This window comes from Vulpes vulpes, chromosome 5 (assembly GCF_048418805.1).
Source record: "Vulpes vulpes isolate BD-2025 chromosome 5, VulVul3, whole genome shotgun sequence".
Classification (NCBI taxonomy): domain Eukaryota; kingdom Metazoa; phylum Chordata; class Mammalia; order Carnivora; family Canidae; genus Vulpes; species Vulpes vulpes.
The window spans coordinates 15,177,376-15,196,749 of NC_132784.1; the positions used below are offsets into that span (position 1 = coordinate 15,177,376).

The window sequence follows — 19,374 nt, forward strand, 5'->3', positions numbered from 1 at the left end:
TATAAAAACAAATTATTCAATTATCTTAAATAGCTTTCACATTTTTCTTCTATTTACCATATCACCTGAGCCAAACACAGCACTTCTATTCTACAGTGAAATGAAACAATTATATATTTTAAGAAATTTTAACAGATTTTTAAGATTTTATTTATTTGTTCATGAGAGACACAGAGAGAGAGATAGGCAGAGGCACAGGAGGAGGGAGAAACAGGCTCCAGGCAGGGAGCCCAACGTGGGATTCAATCCTGGGTCTCCAGCATCATACCCTGGGCTGAGGGCAGCGCTGAACCGCTGAGCCACCCAGGCTGCCCAAATGTTACAGATTTAAAAACATTAGGATTACTATAAAGAATCCAATGAAGAAATCGAGATACAAGGACTCTGAAGTGAACTAATTATTTGCACTATAGGGGAAAAAAAATCACAAAAATGTAAGTTAAAGTCAGTTGGTAAAAAATAAATAAATAAATAAAGTCAGTTGGTACCATTTCTTGACTCAAATGTGAAATGTGGAGATAACAGGCACAGGGTTGATAATCCTGTAAAACTTCCTTATAAGAAATACAGAGAAAACATATATATAACTAAGAGTAATAATCTATAAATCTGGCTAAACAAAAGGTTTAAGTACTATTGTTAACCTGAGAGTTTTTCATGTTAATATTGTAAATTTGATTTTAATTTCTAACTGAATTACTCTCTCATTACTTTTTACCTTTACAGCCTTAGCAGTTTCCAAGGATTGCTCTGGAGGGATTCCTACTTCTCGGTCTCTCAGCAACTGCTGAATAAAATATGTTATATCTCGTCCTGCAATCGGAATGTGCTTAATACAGCTGCCAATCACATACCCTTCAGCCTAGATAAAAAAAAGAAAATTGGTAAATTAACTTTCAAGGATTTCAAAATTAACCTAAATAACTATTAATTTCTCATTAGTGTGTTTATGTTTCCAAGTATTGCTTTATCCCAGGAAAATTCTTCTAGTCTTTATTCCTCAAAATACTGTATTGTAGAATTTGTAATACTGTACAGATATTATGAACAAGAATGGCCAGCAACTTAGATTATTCTTTTACTGTTAAGAGTTTCTAAGTAAGACTGAAATGACTGAACATGGAAATAATGAGTTTCAGAAGTTTTAAATGTTTTGACAGCAGACCAGATAGGAAATTATTTTAAAATCTTTTATTACTTCAGTAAACAATTTAGGTAGCATTGGAGGAAATTTGACCATTAATCCACCAACTCATTTTTCCTAATGAAGTAGGCAGCAATTTCACAAGACTGAAGCATTCTATGCAGTACCATAATGTCAAATAATTAAATTCTATACAATGAATTCATAAAAGTACTGACAGGAGTCAGAAGTACAAAATATAATGTAACAAAATTAAATTTCATTAACGAAGAATATTAAGAATGTCCTCATCCATCCATGACAGAGTATTAGGGATTGGATATATATCCTCTCACCTTAAATTTAAAAACAGGACAAAGTAAATGAAATACAGTTTTCAGACTCTGAACAGGCAGACTAGGGCAGAGTTCCCAATGAGAAGGGAAAACAAATAAGATGAGTGCTATAAACATCCCATCTCATTGCCTAGGAAGAGTTCCCAGACAGTGATAACAGGAGAGAGAGCCCAAGAAGAGTCAAATAGTCTCATTAAGTTGAGGATACAGAATTTAGATTTCAGGGAAGTCAAAATAGCTAAAGAGCTGCAGTTGACACAGAGCTCTGAGATGTACAAAGTAACACCTTAGCTGACTAGTAATCATACATTCATGTTAGGAAACCATCAAGGCCAGAGAAAGAACCTCTGGAAAGGTAGGAACAAAAATAATCCCCAAGCTTACGCACAGCTGGAAATAGTTTATGTTCTCATTTAGCCAGAGTTTAAAGACCTCAAACACATGGCACTGAGTAAAATCCCCAGAAGAGTATTTCCTCAAGAGTGGATACAAAGTAGAACCAAACAGAAGATTGTTCTGGATTTGTTCAATAACAGTTAAAAGGAGCCCCTGAAAGGATCAAACTGACTCCTAATAACTATGTCCCGGGGGGTGGGGGAAAACCCTCAGAAAAGATTTTTAAAAGTCCCCACATCTAGGACATAACAATGTGAACATATAGTACCCAATGAAAAATTATAAGCAAGCAAAGAAACTAGAAAATAACCCTTGACTGGGGGGAATAATCAAAAGAGAAAGAAACAAATATCAAAGATAATAGCATTAGTAGACAAGGACATTAAAACAACTACTATATGTTCCACATGATGAAGAAGATCAATGGAAATGTGAGCCAGACAGAAAGGAAGATATAAAAAAGACCCAAAGAAAACTTCTCTAGAGAAAAATAAAATATCTGAAATAAAAAATACCGTAAATGTCATTATAGCAGATGAATAAAGAAAAAAGTGAACTTGATGACAAAGAACTATTCAAAATGATACAGAAAAAGAAAAAATCAGGAAAAAAATGAACAGAGCATTAGTAAAACTGTACGACAACTTCATGCAGCTTAAGAGACATGTAACTGGAGTACCTAAGGATAAGGAGGAAAAGGGGGGAAAAAATGTGAAGAAATAATACAGGAAAAACTTTTCAGGTATGATAAAAACTACAAAGCTATAAATTCAAGAAGCTCAACAAATCCAAGGAGAAGAAATGGAAGGGGGAAGGAAAGAACACATTTAGGTACATCACAATCTTGAAAACAGCTAGACAAGAAATAGCACAAAGAAACAAGCATAGCACTGGCAACAGACTTATTTTCAGAAACAATGTAAGCCAAAAGACAGTAGAAGTCCATCTTTAAAATACTAACAGGAAAAAACTATCAACATATAAAATTCTACACCAAGTAAAAATACCTTTCAAAAATGTACGTAAAATACCTTTTCAAAGAATGTACATAAGGTCCAAGAGTTCACAATCAGTAGACCAGTACACTAATATATGCTAAAGGGCCAGGGGCACCTGGGTGGCTCAGGATTTCAGCTCAGGTCATGGTCTCAGGGTTGCAGGATTGGTCCCATACAGATGGCTCCAGGCTCAGTGGGAGTCTGCTTGGCCATCTCTCTCCCCCCCCCCAACCCCCCACATGCTCTCTAAAATTAATTAATTAATTAATTAATTAAATCCACCACCACCACCACCCTTTTTTTTAAGGCAGTGCTCAAGGCCATCATTCTGGCAGAAAGAAAATGATGCTAGATGGAAATCTGGACCTTCCAAAGGAAATAAGCACTGGAAATGTTAAGTGCATATATAAAAAAAAAATTATCTTTTTCAAAATCTCTTTAAATGATGACGGTTTGGTCTCAGTTGACAAGTCCTACCTCTCCCAAAATTCTTATGTTGAAATGCTATCCCCCAATACTTCACAATGTGATTGTATTTGGAGACAGAAACTTTAAAGAGGTAAGTTAAAATGAGATGATTAGAGTGGGTCCTAATCTGATATGACTTATGTTCTTAAAAGAAAAGATTGGGACACAGACACACAAGACGACTATGTGCAGACAAATGGAGAAAATTAGACCATCTAGATAAGAGACACACAGTGAAGCCTCAGAAAAAAAAAAAAAAATCAACCCTGCCAACACCTTCATCTCAGATTTTATTGCCTCCATCTGTGAAAAAATTAATTTTCTATTGTTTGAGCCACTCAGTCCATAGTATTTTGTTATACCAGCCCTAAGAGAACTAAAACCACTTAAAATGAAACAAATTAATAACATACTATAAAGTTTATAACACGTAAAAGTAAAATAGTGACAACTACAGTGCAGAAGTATGTTGTTGTACACTTCCTATTCATAAAATAGAACATTATTTGTGGTTAGATAAGTTAGAGATGTTTATTATATACAGACCCTAAAGCAACCACCAAAAAATAAGCAAACGACAGTAACAAAGAAGTAGAACATAGCTAATAAGTCTACTAAAATAAAGTAGAATTATAAAAAAAATACTCCATTAATTTAAAAGAAAGCAAGAAAAGAAGGAAAAGAAAACAAAACATAGGAATATCCAATTCACCGATTTGTTATCTGATAGGATTGTGTGGTAATTTTAAAATATCCTTACCACAGGAATGACATGAGTGACACCATCTCCACTGTCTATTACTGTACCGGTCAATGTCCGTTCTCCTACTTGTCTTGAGGTCCAAGATGCAGCTAAGGCAAGAACAGCCTTAGACAAAAAGAAATATGACAGGCAAGAAAATAAAAACAAGCACAAAAAGTTAGTAGAAAAAAATTTCAATGGAGTATTTAAATTTTAAATGTACAGTTGACTCTTCAACACCACAGGGTTAGGGGCACTGATCCCTCCAACACAAGCAATTAAAAATCCAAGTATAACTTCTAACTCCCCCAAACTGTAGTGTACTGTTGACCAGAAGCCATACCAATAAACAAATGACACAGATTTTTTTTTAGGTTGTATCATATACTGTATTCTTACAATAAAATAAGTTAGAGAAAAAATAATGTTAAGAAAATGGTAAGGAAGATAAACACAGTACTGTATTTATTTTCAAAAATCCACATATAAGAGGACCTAAGCAGTTCAAACCTGTGTTGTTCAAGGGTCAACTATAGTAATCTTTGGCAAGAGAATACACAATTAATTTACATTATGCAATAAAATTATTCACATCGTTTTAAGACAAACTTACAGGCTTGTATTTACTTTTAGGGGCATATTTGTATATTTTCCATGTTTTTACGAGGGCAAGAATGGGGAAGACTAATATGAAGTATGACAATACTAAGAATGCCAGGACTCTATGCTTATATGGGCTAGGCTGTATACAAACCACAAAATAAAGTGTAAGTAAGGTAAAGAAATACAAACACCCAACCACCAGTTACTCTATAGAAAGATAGCTATAAACAAGTATCTCTATCATGAGATTAGCTCCAAATTTTCTCAATGTGACATGCATTCAGGAATATATAACAAGTTATTTAACCACCAAAAAAGCCATTATACACTTCTAAATATTACTATTTAGTTGGGAAACAAAGTTGGTGAAATTATATTTTTCTATGAAAATATTGGCATGGGCAATAAAGTAGAATTCTTTTAAATTTACAACTTAACACAGCTAGCCCATTTTTTAAAAACTGAATTTCATACAATCCAAGCATCAAACAAGATAGCCAATACTTAAAAACAGAGCTAAACTGGCTTTATTTTACCTACTTGCAATATAAAAGCTGAAAGGGACCTAGAAAGTTATCTAGGCCATCCTCCTTTTTTTAACACAGAATCACACACCATAATCATTGTTACCTAAGAGAACTATACAATAGTTTACAAACATATTAAGCATTTGTGAGATGCTAGGCATCACATTCCCTACAGGTTGAAAAAACTGAAAACTCAGCTCTTGAAAGAGCTGAGCTGTGATCCAGGGAGGTGGGAGAAAAGCCAGTCCATGAAGATACATTTACAAAGTAAATGTTCAAAAAACAGTACAGGGAATTATGATACACAGAATACAGAGAGGCACAAAGGAGAAGGTGGTCAAATATACCTAGTAGTAAGTCAACCAAAACAAACTATGAAATAAGGACACAATGAATGTTTCAAGGATAAACAAATATGTGTATAAAATTTTTGACCTAGAAGAAACACTCGATAAATATTACTTTCCTTATTTCTGTCCCATGAGAAGCCTTGAATTATCTAAAGATCATTAATTTACTTCCTTCAACATTTCTCTTTTGCTGACTAACTCTATTTCCTATGATTTCTAAATTATTGATTCAAGAGAGAGCTATGATATGCCACAAGGTTATAAAAAATATATGTATTTTTAAGAGTGAATTAAACCAGATAAAAATTCAAGAGTCAAGCTTACCGTGACGTATGAACTTGCTTACCTGCACAGCAATGTACAAGCCTGGAACATTGAAGGACTCAAACATTATTTCAGCAGTATATTCCCTGTTTTCTGGAGTATTCAGTGGAGGTTCAGTCTATTAAATTGAATATAGACAAGACCAGATTATTTTGACAATTTTATAGGCAATTTTTAAATAAGATAATTTATGTCAAAAATTTTATTTAAAAATCTTAAACTTAGAGGTACAAAGATAGACATATAGACCAAAGAGAAACTATATAAAGAATTCAAACAGATGTATGCATATATATGGAAACAATATAGTTATTCACACAAAAAAAGAAATGGAATCCCTATGTTACCCCATTAAACACTGATAAAAGGAATAAAAGACCTAGTCAAATCATCTTATAAAAGGGTAATGACAGATCCCCAGGGAGAAATACCAATGGTGTTTGCTAGTGGCAGAGTTCTCATCTATGAAAGGTTTTTAGCAGGATGTACCTAGTCTGTTTACAACTAAAGTAAATAAGCTAAGATTCTACAAATTTATGCCATGGCTTTTTGGAAAATGTTATTTAAGTTATATAACTGTTAAGAGTATTAAAATGGAGATATTTACACAGTTCTCTTCAGTTCACATACATCATTTAGAAACCTGCAGATTAAGTCTGGGCCAGAATACATTCTAATGAGGCAAGAGAGGACTGAGCTGAAACAGTACTTACAATCCCACACTTCATGTTTCACCTATGCCTCATGATTAAACCATTTAAATTATTAAACCATGAAACAGAGCAAGACTTCTGATTCTTATGAATCAGATTTGACAATCTTTTTTGTTATCTCAAATATTTAAACTGAAAGGCAAACCTTTTAAACTTTAGAAAATATAAAAGAATAACGTTTTTGACCTTGAGGTAAGAATGATTCCTTAAATTTTAAGGGCACAAATTACAGAAAGAAACACGGATAACACTTGAATTCATTGCCAATTAAAACATATTTTGTTAATTTAAAAAATACTATAAAGTCTTAAAGACCATGGTCAACTTAGAGTAGACTCTCTATATACGTAAAACCTTTTTTTTTTTTTTTAAGATTTTATTTATTCATTCATGAGAGACACAGAGAGAGAGGGGCAGAGGGAAAAGCAGGCTACACGCAGGGAGCCTGATGTGGGACTCGATCCGGGACCGTGGGATCATGCCCTGAGCCAGCCAAAAGCAGATGCTCAACCGCTGAGCCACCTAGGCATCTCCATAAAACCTTTTAATAGCTAAACTACCTGATGTGTTTAAACTTATTTGAAAGAGTTTTGGAACTATGTTCAAAGCTTTGGAGATAACTCAGGGATAGGTACATATAAGATAAAGCAAACTGAAAAAGCCAAGCCAGTTAAATTATAAACTCCAAGAAAAACAGAAGCTCTATATAAAATAAAATACAATCAGAAACCCTCCCAATTAAAAAAAAAAAAAGAAAAAGAAAAAGAAACCCTCCCAATGAAAATATACAAAAAGCTAATAAGCACATGAAAAAGTGCTCAACATCATTAGTCATCAGGAAAATGCAAATTAAAACCAAAATGAAAAATCTTACACACCCACCAGAATGGCTAAAATTAAAAAGACTGACACACCAATGCTGGATAGAACATAGAGCAACCAGATTGCTAACACATTGTTGGTGGGTGTGCAAAAAGGTACAACCCCTTGGAAAAAGTTCTGAATGTTACCTATAAAACCAACCACACACCTATCCTATAATTTGATATCTAGGTACTTACACAAGACAAACGAAAGTATGTCCACAAAAAGATTTAAGAATGTTTGTAGTAACCAAAATATTCTTAATAGTCAAAAACTGGAAACAGTCCAGGTAATCACCAACAAGAAAATGGATAGTGAGGCATATTCATACCATAGAATCTGACCCAGCAACAAATTACTGGTATACCATAGAATCTGACCCAGCAACAAATTACTGTATCCACTGAAACAATGTGGATGAGTCTCAAAGATTACGCTGAATGAAGTCTTACCAAAGAGCACATCTTGTATAATTTCATTTACATAAACTTCAAATATAAGCAAAACCAATCTATGCTGGAAAAAATCAGAATAGTGGTTGCCTCTAGCACATAGGGGCAGGAATTAATCAGGAAAGGACATCAGAAAACTTTCTAGGCTGATAGTAATGTTCTCTATCTTTTTTTTTTTAATTATTTTGGTTTATTTTTTTAATTTATTTTTTATTGGTGTTAATGTTTTCTATCTTGACAAGAGTTTTGTTTACACAAATGTATGCATCTGTTAAAATCAGGAGATGGCAAACAACATCAATGCATCCTGTTAAGACAAATCCATCTCATCACTTGTTTTTGTAGATACAATTTTATTGGAACACACTGAAGTACTGTCTAAGGCAGCTTTCCTGTTACAATAGCAGAGCTCAGTAGCTGCAACAGAGACCATATGGCATTCAAAGCCAAAAATATTTGCTATCTGGTCCTTCAGAGAAAGTTTGCCAACGCCTGCTCAATACTCATAGAATGCTAGAGTTAAGATTTGTACATTTTATAGCATGTGAATTTGTGAACTTTATATACATAAAAGAACTATAAATAACGAACTCTAGTTGGCGATATGCATGCTAGTGTACTTAGGGGTGAAATTACCCCATCTGCAACTCATTCTGAAGTAATTAAAAATATAAAATGGAGTGATGGATGGATAACCTGCTAGACGTCATAAAGTAATTATAATAAAATTAATACTTGCATCTAGGTTATGTATATGTGGGTATCTACCATAAAGTTCTTTCAAATTTATGTTTATGGTCTATAAACAATATTCACGAATTACAGTAAAATAAAATCAATGGAATATTGATTCCATGTGACTATACTATAGGGAGGGGGGAAGATAGGGATTCTATGTTGAGAAGGAGGATAAAAGGAACAAAATATCCTCACCTTTCCTACTAGAAAGCATTAGTGTCTAATATTTAAATAAATAAGAAATAGAAAACATGTTTAAATTTATGAGATAATGATCATAAAAAGCTCTTTAAAAATTTAAAGTGTTTGTCTCTAGAGACTGAATCAAAGGCTGGGAAAGGTGAGAAAGGAGAGTGCTATTTTTTTGTTTTAAATCTTACAGCACTGGATTTTTGTAAACTATATATTGTATTTCTGTTGCCAAGAATTACCAATAAAATAATAATCAGATGAGTTATTTAAAAAAGCAAAGAGCCATATTCCCAAATATTTTTTGAACCTTACTGTTCCTATCATAAAGATTACATATTAATTATGAAAAGAACTTTCTAAGTGCCTAAACCTTGGTGCTTCAATGTATTATAACTACTGGAACCCAGAAGTGGATAATCTTAAAGACAATACAGCATTATATTGTGTTTTACTGTGTTTTCTTTTTTTCCTTTCTTTCTTTCTTTTTTTTTTTATGATAGGCACACAGTGAGAGAGAGAGAGAGGCAGAGACATAGGCAGAGGGAGAAGCAGGCCCCATGCACCGGGAGCCCGACGTGGGATTCGATCCTGGGTCTCCAGGATCGCGCCCTGGGTCAAAGGCAGGCGCTAAACCGCTGCGCCACCCAGGGATCCCCAATACAGCATTATAATGAAGTCTTTTAGACACAGAACAATTTAATAAACAACAAAGTATGCCCTAGTGAGTATAAATGTGATGAAAACATTCTCATTATGTTTTTTTCAAAAATGTCCTTGGTGAAATTATAATTTGTACTTACCAAAAGAAAATAATGATCTTCTGGTTCTGCCCTTAAATATTTAAAGATCACTTGTTCCATAAACCTTTCCATCAAGTCCCAATCTTCAACTATACCATGGCGAATTGGCCACTATCAAAACAAAACACAAATGAGATCTTATTAATATCAAAAGTAAATAAAGCTACCAAAAAAGGAGAATATTAAACCAGGACAGCATTTTTCATGTGTGATTTAATGATGTAGATTATCCTTAGGAGACGCATACTTTACTATTTAGAGATCAATGAAATTATTCCAACAACATTTTCAGATGATTCAATTAAAATACATAATGTAAATGTTAAGAGAATCATCAGAGCAATCCTGTGATAGACAATCAAGAAGGATGAAGATTATCATATGCAACTGCATTTAACAAAGAGCTTAATCTGTATTAAAATAATCTGACTAAATAAAACGTTGCTGGCGGGGGGGGGGGGGGGGATTTAAGATTTTATTTATTTGATAAGAGAGGGACAGAGAGCACAGGGGTGAGCAGGGGGAGAGGGAGAGGGAGAAAAGAATCTCAAGCCAACTGAACCCAACCTCAGGACCCTGAGAGATCATGAACTGAGCAAAAATCAAAAGCAGATGCTTAACCCACTGAGCCATCCAGGTGCCCCAGGAAGTTTGGTTTTAAAAGAAAGAGGAAAGCAATAGCTAAGAGACTGAGGAAAAGATTAGGAATAAAGACTGAAAGAGGCTTTATTGTTCTGGTTTGTTTGCAGCATTTGGAAGACTTAAAAATGTGTTTAAAAGAACAGATTCACTGCAGAAAAACTCTGGCCTCTTAGCTTACTGACTTCATCATCTTTAAAGATGTCTTTTTCATTCTGGCCGCAGTTTATATCTTAGTATCACTATCACATCTCTAAATTCCTGAAATCCAAATATACCCCTTTTGGATCACAACCTCCTCTTCTAGCATATTCTAGCAGCCCACTATACTCTTGATCATAATCAAACTTGCAGTTCACTGGTTCTTGTAAAATTATTCCCTAGCCATCAAACCCGAAAACACAAACAGACACACACACACGCACACAGTTTAGATTTTATGCTCCATCACTTCATCTATTCATATTTTCTTTTCTCATTCCACCTATCAAAACCCAACCTAGCATGACCCTATGCCAAATTTGCCTATATCCAGAATGTGATTACACTGAAGTCACATACATTACATAACGAGGTGTATAAAACTAAATTGCTATTCTCAAGTGAACCTAACTTTGCCTGACAACCGTTTCCCTTACTCTGTTCATCTTCACTCTTTACAATGATAATTTTAAATGTTCTCCCTATTACTTGTATTTCACTTCCTAACCTGACAACCTGGGCAGCAGAGATTATGTCACCTGTATTTCACGGAGAAAGCAGAGGCCAACAGTCAGGAATCTAACATCCCTTCACCAAATCTATAAAACTGATTCCATACTTAACGGTTTCATTTTTTTTATAATGTAAGAGACCCTCCATATATCAATTAGATCTTTTATGCTCTGGATCCCATCCCTCTAGCTTTCTTAGGACCTGGATTGGACTCCACCTTTTTCTTGTTACTTAAATCTAATGGCTCTTTCACATTAGCATTTAAATATCTCTTCCATCTTAACTGCACAACTTGTCTATTCAACTATCTTTGCTTCCCAATCACAGCCAAAAGCTTCACTGAATATTATTGTCATTTTTTCCTAGCCTAACATTTGCAACCTACCTCTACCCAGCCTCAATGGTTCTCACTCTTCTAAAATTATTATTAAGGTCACAAATGACATCCTTGTAACTAAAGACAGGAAATAATATATGGGCGCTAGCTTATTTGATAGCTCAGCACCATTCTACAGTTTACATTCCTTCTTGTTTAGTCCAGTCTCTCTAACCACAGCTTCTCAGTCTCCTTTCTAGGTTTTTCCTCTTCTATCCAAACCTAAATGGTATGTTGAACAGGCTCCATCCTGGGCCTCTTTCCAAATACTTTTCCCTAAATAATCTCATCCTTTCTAGAGGTTAATTGATACCTTCCAAATATTTGTCTCCAGCTGTCTTGTTTCTGAGCTCCAAAGCCAAATATTGCCTAGCAATGTAAAAGACAACTCTCAGGTATCTCAAACATAACACATTCCAAACTAAACTTATCATAACTTTTCTCCCTAAACCACCCCAGTCAAAAGTGTTTCTTCTCAAATGTTCTCAATCCCAACAAATAAGAGGCAAGATGACTATCAAGGAGCTGGAAACTGTCCTCAAGTACTATTTACCACCAATATCTTGTTAATCATTCCCTGTTACTCTTTAAATACCCATTTTTTCATTCGTGGCAAAAAGTAAGATTTAAAAAAAAAACTTTAAGCCATAACTCATATGCATCTAATCAGTCTTCTAGATTTAATACCAGTTTACAGCAAAGAAATAAATATAGAAAGTAGAGGATGACGTTAAAGGACAAAAGAATGCAATCATCAGAATCCAGAAAATGGGACAATTAACAAGACAAATAATAATTTTTTCCATAAGTAAAAGAAAAAAGAAACACATACACAGGGTAAAGAACCTTTAGAGAGACCTAAGTAAGCAACTTGTCAATCAAATCCAAGGAGTACACTTCAATGAAATCTTGATTCAAACAAATTAACCAATATAAGAAATAATCAGAGAAATGTATTGACTGGATTGCAGATATTAAGAAAGCACACACTGTATTTAAGTGTTGTATTTATATTTTTAAGTCTTTAGCTTTTTTTTTTTTTTAAGACTTTATTTATTATTTATTTGACAGTGAGAGAGAGCACAAACAGAGAGGGAATGGCAGAGGGAGAGGGAGAGACAAACCCCTTGCTGAGCTAAAGCCAGACGTGGGGCTCAATCCCAGGACCCTGGGATCATGACCTAAGCCAAAGGCAGACATTCAACCAGCTGAACGTTCAGACACCCAGATGCCCCGAAAGCTCTTTATCTTTAAGAGATAAAGTATTTGTAGATGAAATATATGTTGGATTCACCTTAAAATATTCAGGAAAAGGGGGGCAGTTACAAATAAAAAAAAAAAAAAAGGTTCGCCACAGGTTGATAATTGCCAAAGCTATGCAGTTGCTATATTACCCTCCTTTCTGTACTTTTATATCTATGAAGTTGTCCATGATAAAAGTTAAGTGTGTGTGTGTGAGATATACAAACACCTAATTTCTGTTTCTAAGTATCCTCACTGCCATCACTATTATCCAAGTCACTAATATTCTTTGCCTCAGCTATAATATGGTCTCCCTGGAATCATATTGTGTTCCCAAAAAAAGAAACAGCTAACACATATTGCTCATTCATTAGGAACAAAGCACCATTAACAACTGCTTTATATGCATTACTTTATTCAAACCTCCCAACAATCCTGAAATACTAGAAATATCTCCATTTTACAAATAAAGTAAATGAATGAAACTCAGAAAGGTCAAGTTGCTGAATAATATCACAAAGCTAGAAGGTAACACAGATTTCCAGCCCAAGTACAGAGACTTTGACTTTGATATTTGTGCTTTTAGTCACTAACATTATTCCTCTAGTGAAAACCATTAATGTTGCCCATAGGGCAGAGTTCAAATCCTTTCACATGGCCTAACAGTACTTCCAACCACCTTGTCCTGCCCTACATACCCAACCTCCTCACTTCTTTCCACCTCATTCTCTACACTTCAAGCACATCAGTTGTTTATTTCCCATTTCCCTCACACTTTGAAGGCTTCTTGAATATTAGAATCTCTGCCTAAAACAACCATGCCTACAGAATTCACTCAGCTAACTCCTGTCTTATTCAAGCCTCAGCTTAAAAGATATTCCTCAAAAAAAAAAGATATTCCTCAAAGACTCACCTGAATTCACAAACTAATAAGTTAGCCACTCCTGATATATATTCCCAGAACATCCTACATTTTCCTTTCCCTAATCCCCATTAATTCCTGTAATTATTTCTTCAATGTTTTCCTTTCCACCTCAATATACTAGCCTTGAAGTCAGTGAAGCCATTTTTCTTATTTGCCACTGTATTCTCAGCACTTAGTGAGGTCGTTCTACACACAGTAGTTGTTCATTAATTAATAAATTATGAGAAGGGAATAAAAGAGGTACAAAGGAGAAAACATACAAATCAGGCAAAGTCAATATCTAAAAATAAGATAATAAAGGTCACAATGGGGTTTGCCTTTTAGAGTGGATAGGGGTGCTAATGCTGGGAGTAGGCATAAAGAGAGCTTCAGGGTTACAAGATTTGCTCTAGATGCTGAACTTTTATGATTAAGGTCACAAACATTTTTAAACTACAAAACAGAAGACTTATGTACTTTTACTATATAGCAATTATACCTCAATAAAAAGGGAAAGAGAGGAAAGGGTCAGGAACAAGAAAAGGGAAAAAAAGAGAGGAAGAGAGGCATTTCCAGGTGACATAAGCTTCAAAAGAGAGAAACTGTATAAGCCTGAATAGAAATGGGAGAGACATGTCTCTAGATGTGGCAATGTGGAGATCAAAGAAAGCCACATTGATGGCTCTGAGATCTAGTGACTAAGGAAAAGTAAATAATGCTCGTTTGAATGGGTGAAAATTTTCCTCTAGAGGAGGAAAAAAACAGAGTTAAAGCAAGGTTGGGAGAAACCATGGAGGGAAAAAATTTCTATTGTGAAGAGATTAAGGGTATTAGGCTTTTCTGGTAAAATTCCAGATGGCACAACCATTGAACAAGCTGATTTTTAAAAGAAAATATTATATTTATACAAATCATAAAAACATACCTTTGTTGCATATGTAGGTTTTTCTATTGCTTCATCACCAATAAAGAAGTCTAGGTCATCAACACCTTTCATCACCCGCCTTTGAGCTTGATCACCCACTTTTGCGGACTCCTTAATAGCAATACCTTAAAAGTAAGTTATTTATACATATCAAAGTTTGCTTTTTTTAAATGAGATAAATATTTTAACTTAGATTTCTTCCATTAAAAAGTACTATTAAAACATGATCTAACATACTTAAATTGTTAAAGTAAATCACAGAGGTAATTTACGAAATTGATGACAAAACTTGCTTTAACACAATGAAATCTCAACTTCCATTCAGAGACAAAGGCTTCAAGGGTAAAAGGCCAAAAAAAAACAAATACTGCTGTGGGAATGTTTCAATTATATTTTTTAAAACTATGTAAGATCTATTTTGATTTGAGTAAAATTACAATCCACCAAGTCAATATATGCTTGATGGACAATCAGAAAGAAAAAACTGAAAACACTAACAAATGAAAATAGGAAAACTAGAAGAATTTTTTTTTTTTTAAAGCTTTCTTCCTATTTGCACTATTATGGACTGGCAATTTAAAAATAACACTGGCATATGGTTCTGTTTAACTTTAATCACACATACAAAGGCAAATTTCAAATCATTTAAGTAAAACCCACAATAATCCCCTTAATTAATTTTAGAAACCCAACACAGTTTTTTTTAAGATTATTTATTTATTCATTCATTCATTCATTCATGAGAGAGACACACAGAGGGAGAAGCATGTTCCCTGCAGGGAGCCCAATGTGAGTCTCAATCCCAGGACCCTGGGATCACGTCTTAAGCCAAGGCAGACACTCAATCACTGAGCCACCCAGGCATCCCAAACCAGCACAGTTCTTAACCTAAAACTTGCTATATATTTTTTAAGTTATAAATTTCTGAATGTGTCGAGTTAAGCAGTCATTCATGCAAAATAATTACCTGCATGCACTTAAGTTGATCTAGCATTCAACTGCTACACTTTCACTTAATTATATCCTAAATAAGATGGTTAGAAAATACTGAAGGAATGACATTCTTTTTTTTTTTTTTTTTTTTTTTTTTTATGATAGCCACAGAGAGAGAGAGAGGCAGAGACACAGGCGGAGGGAGAAGCAGGCTCCATGCACCGGGAGCCTGATGTGGGATTCGATCCCGGGTCTCCAGGATCGCGCCCTGGGCCAAAGGCAGGCGCCAAACCGCTGCGCCACCCAGGGATCCCAAGGAATGACATTCTAAATCCAATCTACTCCTTCAAAATGTTAGAAAACTTTTCTGGTAATTTATTTGTAATGAACATATACACCCAGATGGCTCACTATACCTTTCCTGAAAAATAAAGATGTATGCAAATAACCTTGAACCACATAAACAAGCTTTTCAAATCAAGTATCTGTGCTTATCAGTGGCAATCAACTGTATCTGCTGATTCTAAGCACTGGACTTGCAGCATTAAGATTGGTTGAAAAACTCCAAAATCAAAACCCTTCTTTCAGTAGACAAATGTATTTTTTAACATGATGCAACTTCTCCTAAGACAATGATAACTAAAATTGCATATTTTGGCAAAGAGATGAAAATAGAGACTAGATACAAGGGTGATGTGCTCCTAAGCTTCAAAAGATCAAGATTTTATGGGTCTCCAACAAAGACAACACAACCACTTAAGAACATAAAACATCAGTAATCTCATGAAATACATGTTTAATCACAACATAACACTTTATAATAGATTATAAATCATGAAATAACAAAAGCAGCATTGTATGGGTTGAATTTTATCCCCCAAAGGTATGATGGAAGTCCTAACCCCAGTACCTCAGAATGTGACCTTATTTGGAAATAGGGTCTTTGAATTAAAATGAGATTATCAGGGTGGGCCCTCATCCATGATGACTGTTGTCCTTATAAAAAAACGAAATCTTGACTCAGCCACATAGAGAGGCCAATGTAAAGACAGAGAAAAGATAGCCACATGACTGGGATGATGCATACACAAGTACAGTAACACCAAGCATTGTCGGCAAACATCAGAAGCTAGGAGAGGAAGGAAGGTTTCTCCTCTAGAGCTGTGAGCAAGATCATGGCTCTGCTGACACCTGATTTTGAACTTCTAGCCACCAGAACCTTAAGTTTCTAATGTTTTAAGACACCTAGTTTTTGGCTTTTATTATGATGGCCTTAGGAAACTAACATATACATTAGGGTCTAACACTAAACTCAAATGTAACCAAAGTCAACTATAGGTCCACAAGAGTACTTCCATATTAGTCAGCAAAAAAGCCAGTATTTGTCACCAAATTCTTAAAATAAACATCAATATATTCATACATAAATATGGGAGAAAAGTAAAACAAAACAGCAAACCTGTCCTTCAGAATGGAAAACAAAACATGAATAAATAAAACATAAGGACAAAAGTACCATCAAACTAAGACCACTATCATCACATGAATGAGCTATTTCATCAGTATCACCTAAAATCTATTCTATGAATTAGATTTAGGAAGTAGTTTAAATTCTTTTTTCCTCTTCTTTTTAAATTAAAGTATAATGGACATAAAATGTCATATTAGTTTCATATATATAATGTACTCATTCGACAATTCTTTTTTTTTGTAATTTTTTTTAAATTTTATCCATTTTTATTTTAATTTTTATTTATTTATGATAGTCACAGAGAGAGAGAGAGAGAGAGAGAGAGAGAGAGAGGCAGAGACACAGGCAGAGGAAGAAGCAGGCTCCATGCACCGGGAGCCTGATGTGGGATTCGATCCCGGGTCTCCAGGATCGCGCCCTGGGCCAAAGGCAGGCGCCAAACCGCTGCGCCACCCAGGGATCCCTTCATTCGACAATTCTACACATTATTCAACATTCACCATGGTAAGTGTAGTCAGTCACCTGATGTGTCACTGTACAATGCTTTCACAGGATTACAGACTATATTCCCTATGCTGTTCTTTTCATCTCCATGACTTACTTATTTTATAACTGAAAGTTTGTACCACTTGGTAGTAGCCTAAGTTCTACATCAATTCATAATTAAGTATACCAAAAGCATATCAGAAGTATAAAGTCCAACAGGTTACTGGAGAGTTAAATTTTTTAAAAAATACATACACATATGTGTATATGTGTGTGTATATAAACAAAAGCTCCCCTTTTAAATACAATTTTGACCGTGTATTTCTATTTCATGTTTAATTTTGTTCTTGCTGTATTGATACAAAATCACTGGCCTACTCATGTCCAACAAGTGTCCATTTGAGACTAAAGATCTGCAGTTTTGGACAAGCTTACTAATTTCTAACTGGTTCTCAACTTCACTGACTTGAAACCTAAGCTGTTCTCACTACTTTGCATGTTTATTTTTCCACTTTCTTATTTTCATTAATTAAGAAGAATACAATACACAAAAATACTCAGTTGCGTAACTACTGTGTAAAAATGGTGACACTAAGAATCAGCATCACTGAGCAATGGCTCCAAAAGTTTTTCATCCACTATGTTCAAGTCTTCACACAGCAGGACAAGCAGATCAGAAGTTTTGCCATATAACATACAAAGGGTAATCCACTTGAAAGTTGAAAGTACAGAAGTATGTCCATCAAGAACCAGACGCATAATCCATGCTAACAAATGAGAACACTAACAAACCAAGTGTGAGAATATTTTTTAAAAACTACTAACAAACTACTGAAAGTCAATAGTCAGCCTAAAGGGTAGTCAACCACAATAGGACAAAACAAAAACAGTGAAAGTCTAAGTTACAAGACATTAAAAAGCAGCTGAAGTCAACCTCTCCAAAATGAGATGCCATCCTTATTTTGAAACATGGATTCTCATCAGGGTTGTCAATAAGCTCAGGCCTGGCAAATGGTAATCATGTCCACACATTAAAGAATAGTCTTAATAGGTGTGTGATGGAGAATGCACTACTTAATATTTATATCTGCACACTGTTTGTTAACAGCAGTATCCTCAGCAGAAAACTGTTTAATTATCAGCTCATTTATTTTTGTCTTTAAAAAGAGACATTTGGTAAATTTGATAAAACAGCTAAAATGAATGTTGACAGGCGTGGAAATGAGGTCACACTCAGCAAACTATGTTTTTAAAACATAAAGTCTCATACAGTGTCAGAAACAGTTATCTTTTTACTTTATTACAAAAATGATATTTAAATCAGCTTATTTGTGACTTGAAAGAATACTTACAGGAAGGGATGATAAACTGTGGTTCTGTGTTTCCAGCATATCCTAGTTTTGTATATCTACAAAACAAAAAGGAAAATTTTAAGGATTTCCCTAGTATCTTAGCAATTATGAATTTATTTCTCACATTTCCATTTGCTATGAAGATTCCACTGTGAGTAAATATACAAAATCCCATAGCTCAAGGCATTTAAACTTCCCTACTTTCCAAAGTCATACCAAAATTATACCCAAAGCTTTTTTTGTTTGTTTTAAGATTTATTTATTTACTCATGAAAGACACAGAGAGAGAGAAGCAGACCCCCTGCAAGGAGCCCGATGCAGGACTCCAGTCCCAAATCCTGGGATCACACCCTGAGCCAAAGGCATAGGCTCAAGTGCTGAGCCACCCAGCAGTCCCTACCCACAGCTTTTAACAAGAAATTCCACTTCTAGAAACTGATCCTGCAGGAAAATTCACTCATATGTGAAAGAACATAACAAAACTATTTGCTACAATCTTACTTATAACAGCAAGAGACTTAAAGTAACTTAATAAAAATGAAATGAGAAACCAAATATGCTAAATTTATACTGTTGTATGATGTAGCTATTAAAAAGATTGAAAAAACTCTTTATGCACTAATGCAGAACTATCTCCAAAGTGTGTTAACTGAACAAAGTAAGGAACAGAACAATGTTTCAAGTAT

General features: G+C 34.6%; 1 protein-coding gene across 1 annotated transcript in view; it reads right to left on the reverse strand.

The window, feature by feature from the left end:
* ACTR3 (actin related protein 3) overlaps positions 1-19,374 on the reverse strand; it is a 57,640-nt gene that overhangs the window by 17,078 nt on the left and 21,188 nt on the right. The window contains exons 2-7 of the mRNA XM_026015589.2: positions 18,689-18,744; positions 14,447-14,571; positions 9,647-9,757; positions 5,910-6,005; positions 4,102-4,209; positions 719-862 (exon numbers count right to left, since the gene is read on the reverse strand). Coding sequence (XP_025871374.1) covers positions 719-862; positions 4,102-4,209; positions 5,910-6,005; positions 9,647-9,757; positions 14,447-14,571; positions 18,689-18,744 — 640 coding nt within the window. The remainder of the gene's footprint in view (positions 1-718; positions 863-4,101; positions 4,210-5,909; positions 6,006-9,646; positions 9,758-14,446; positions 14,572-18,688; positions 18,745-19,374) is intronic.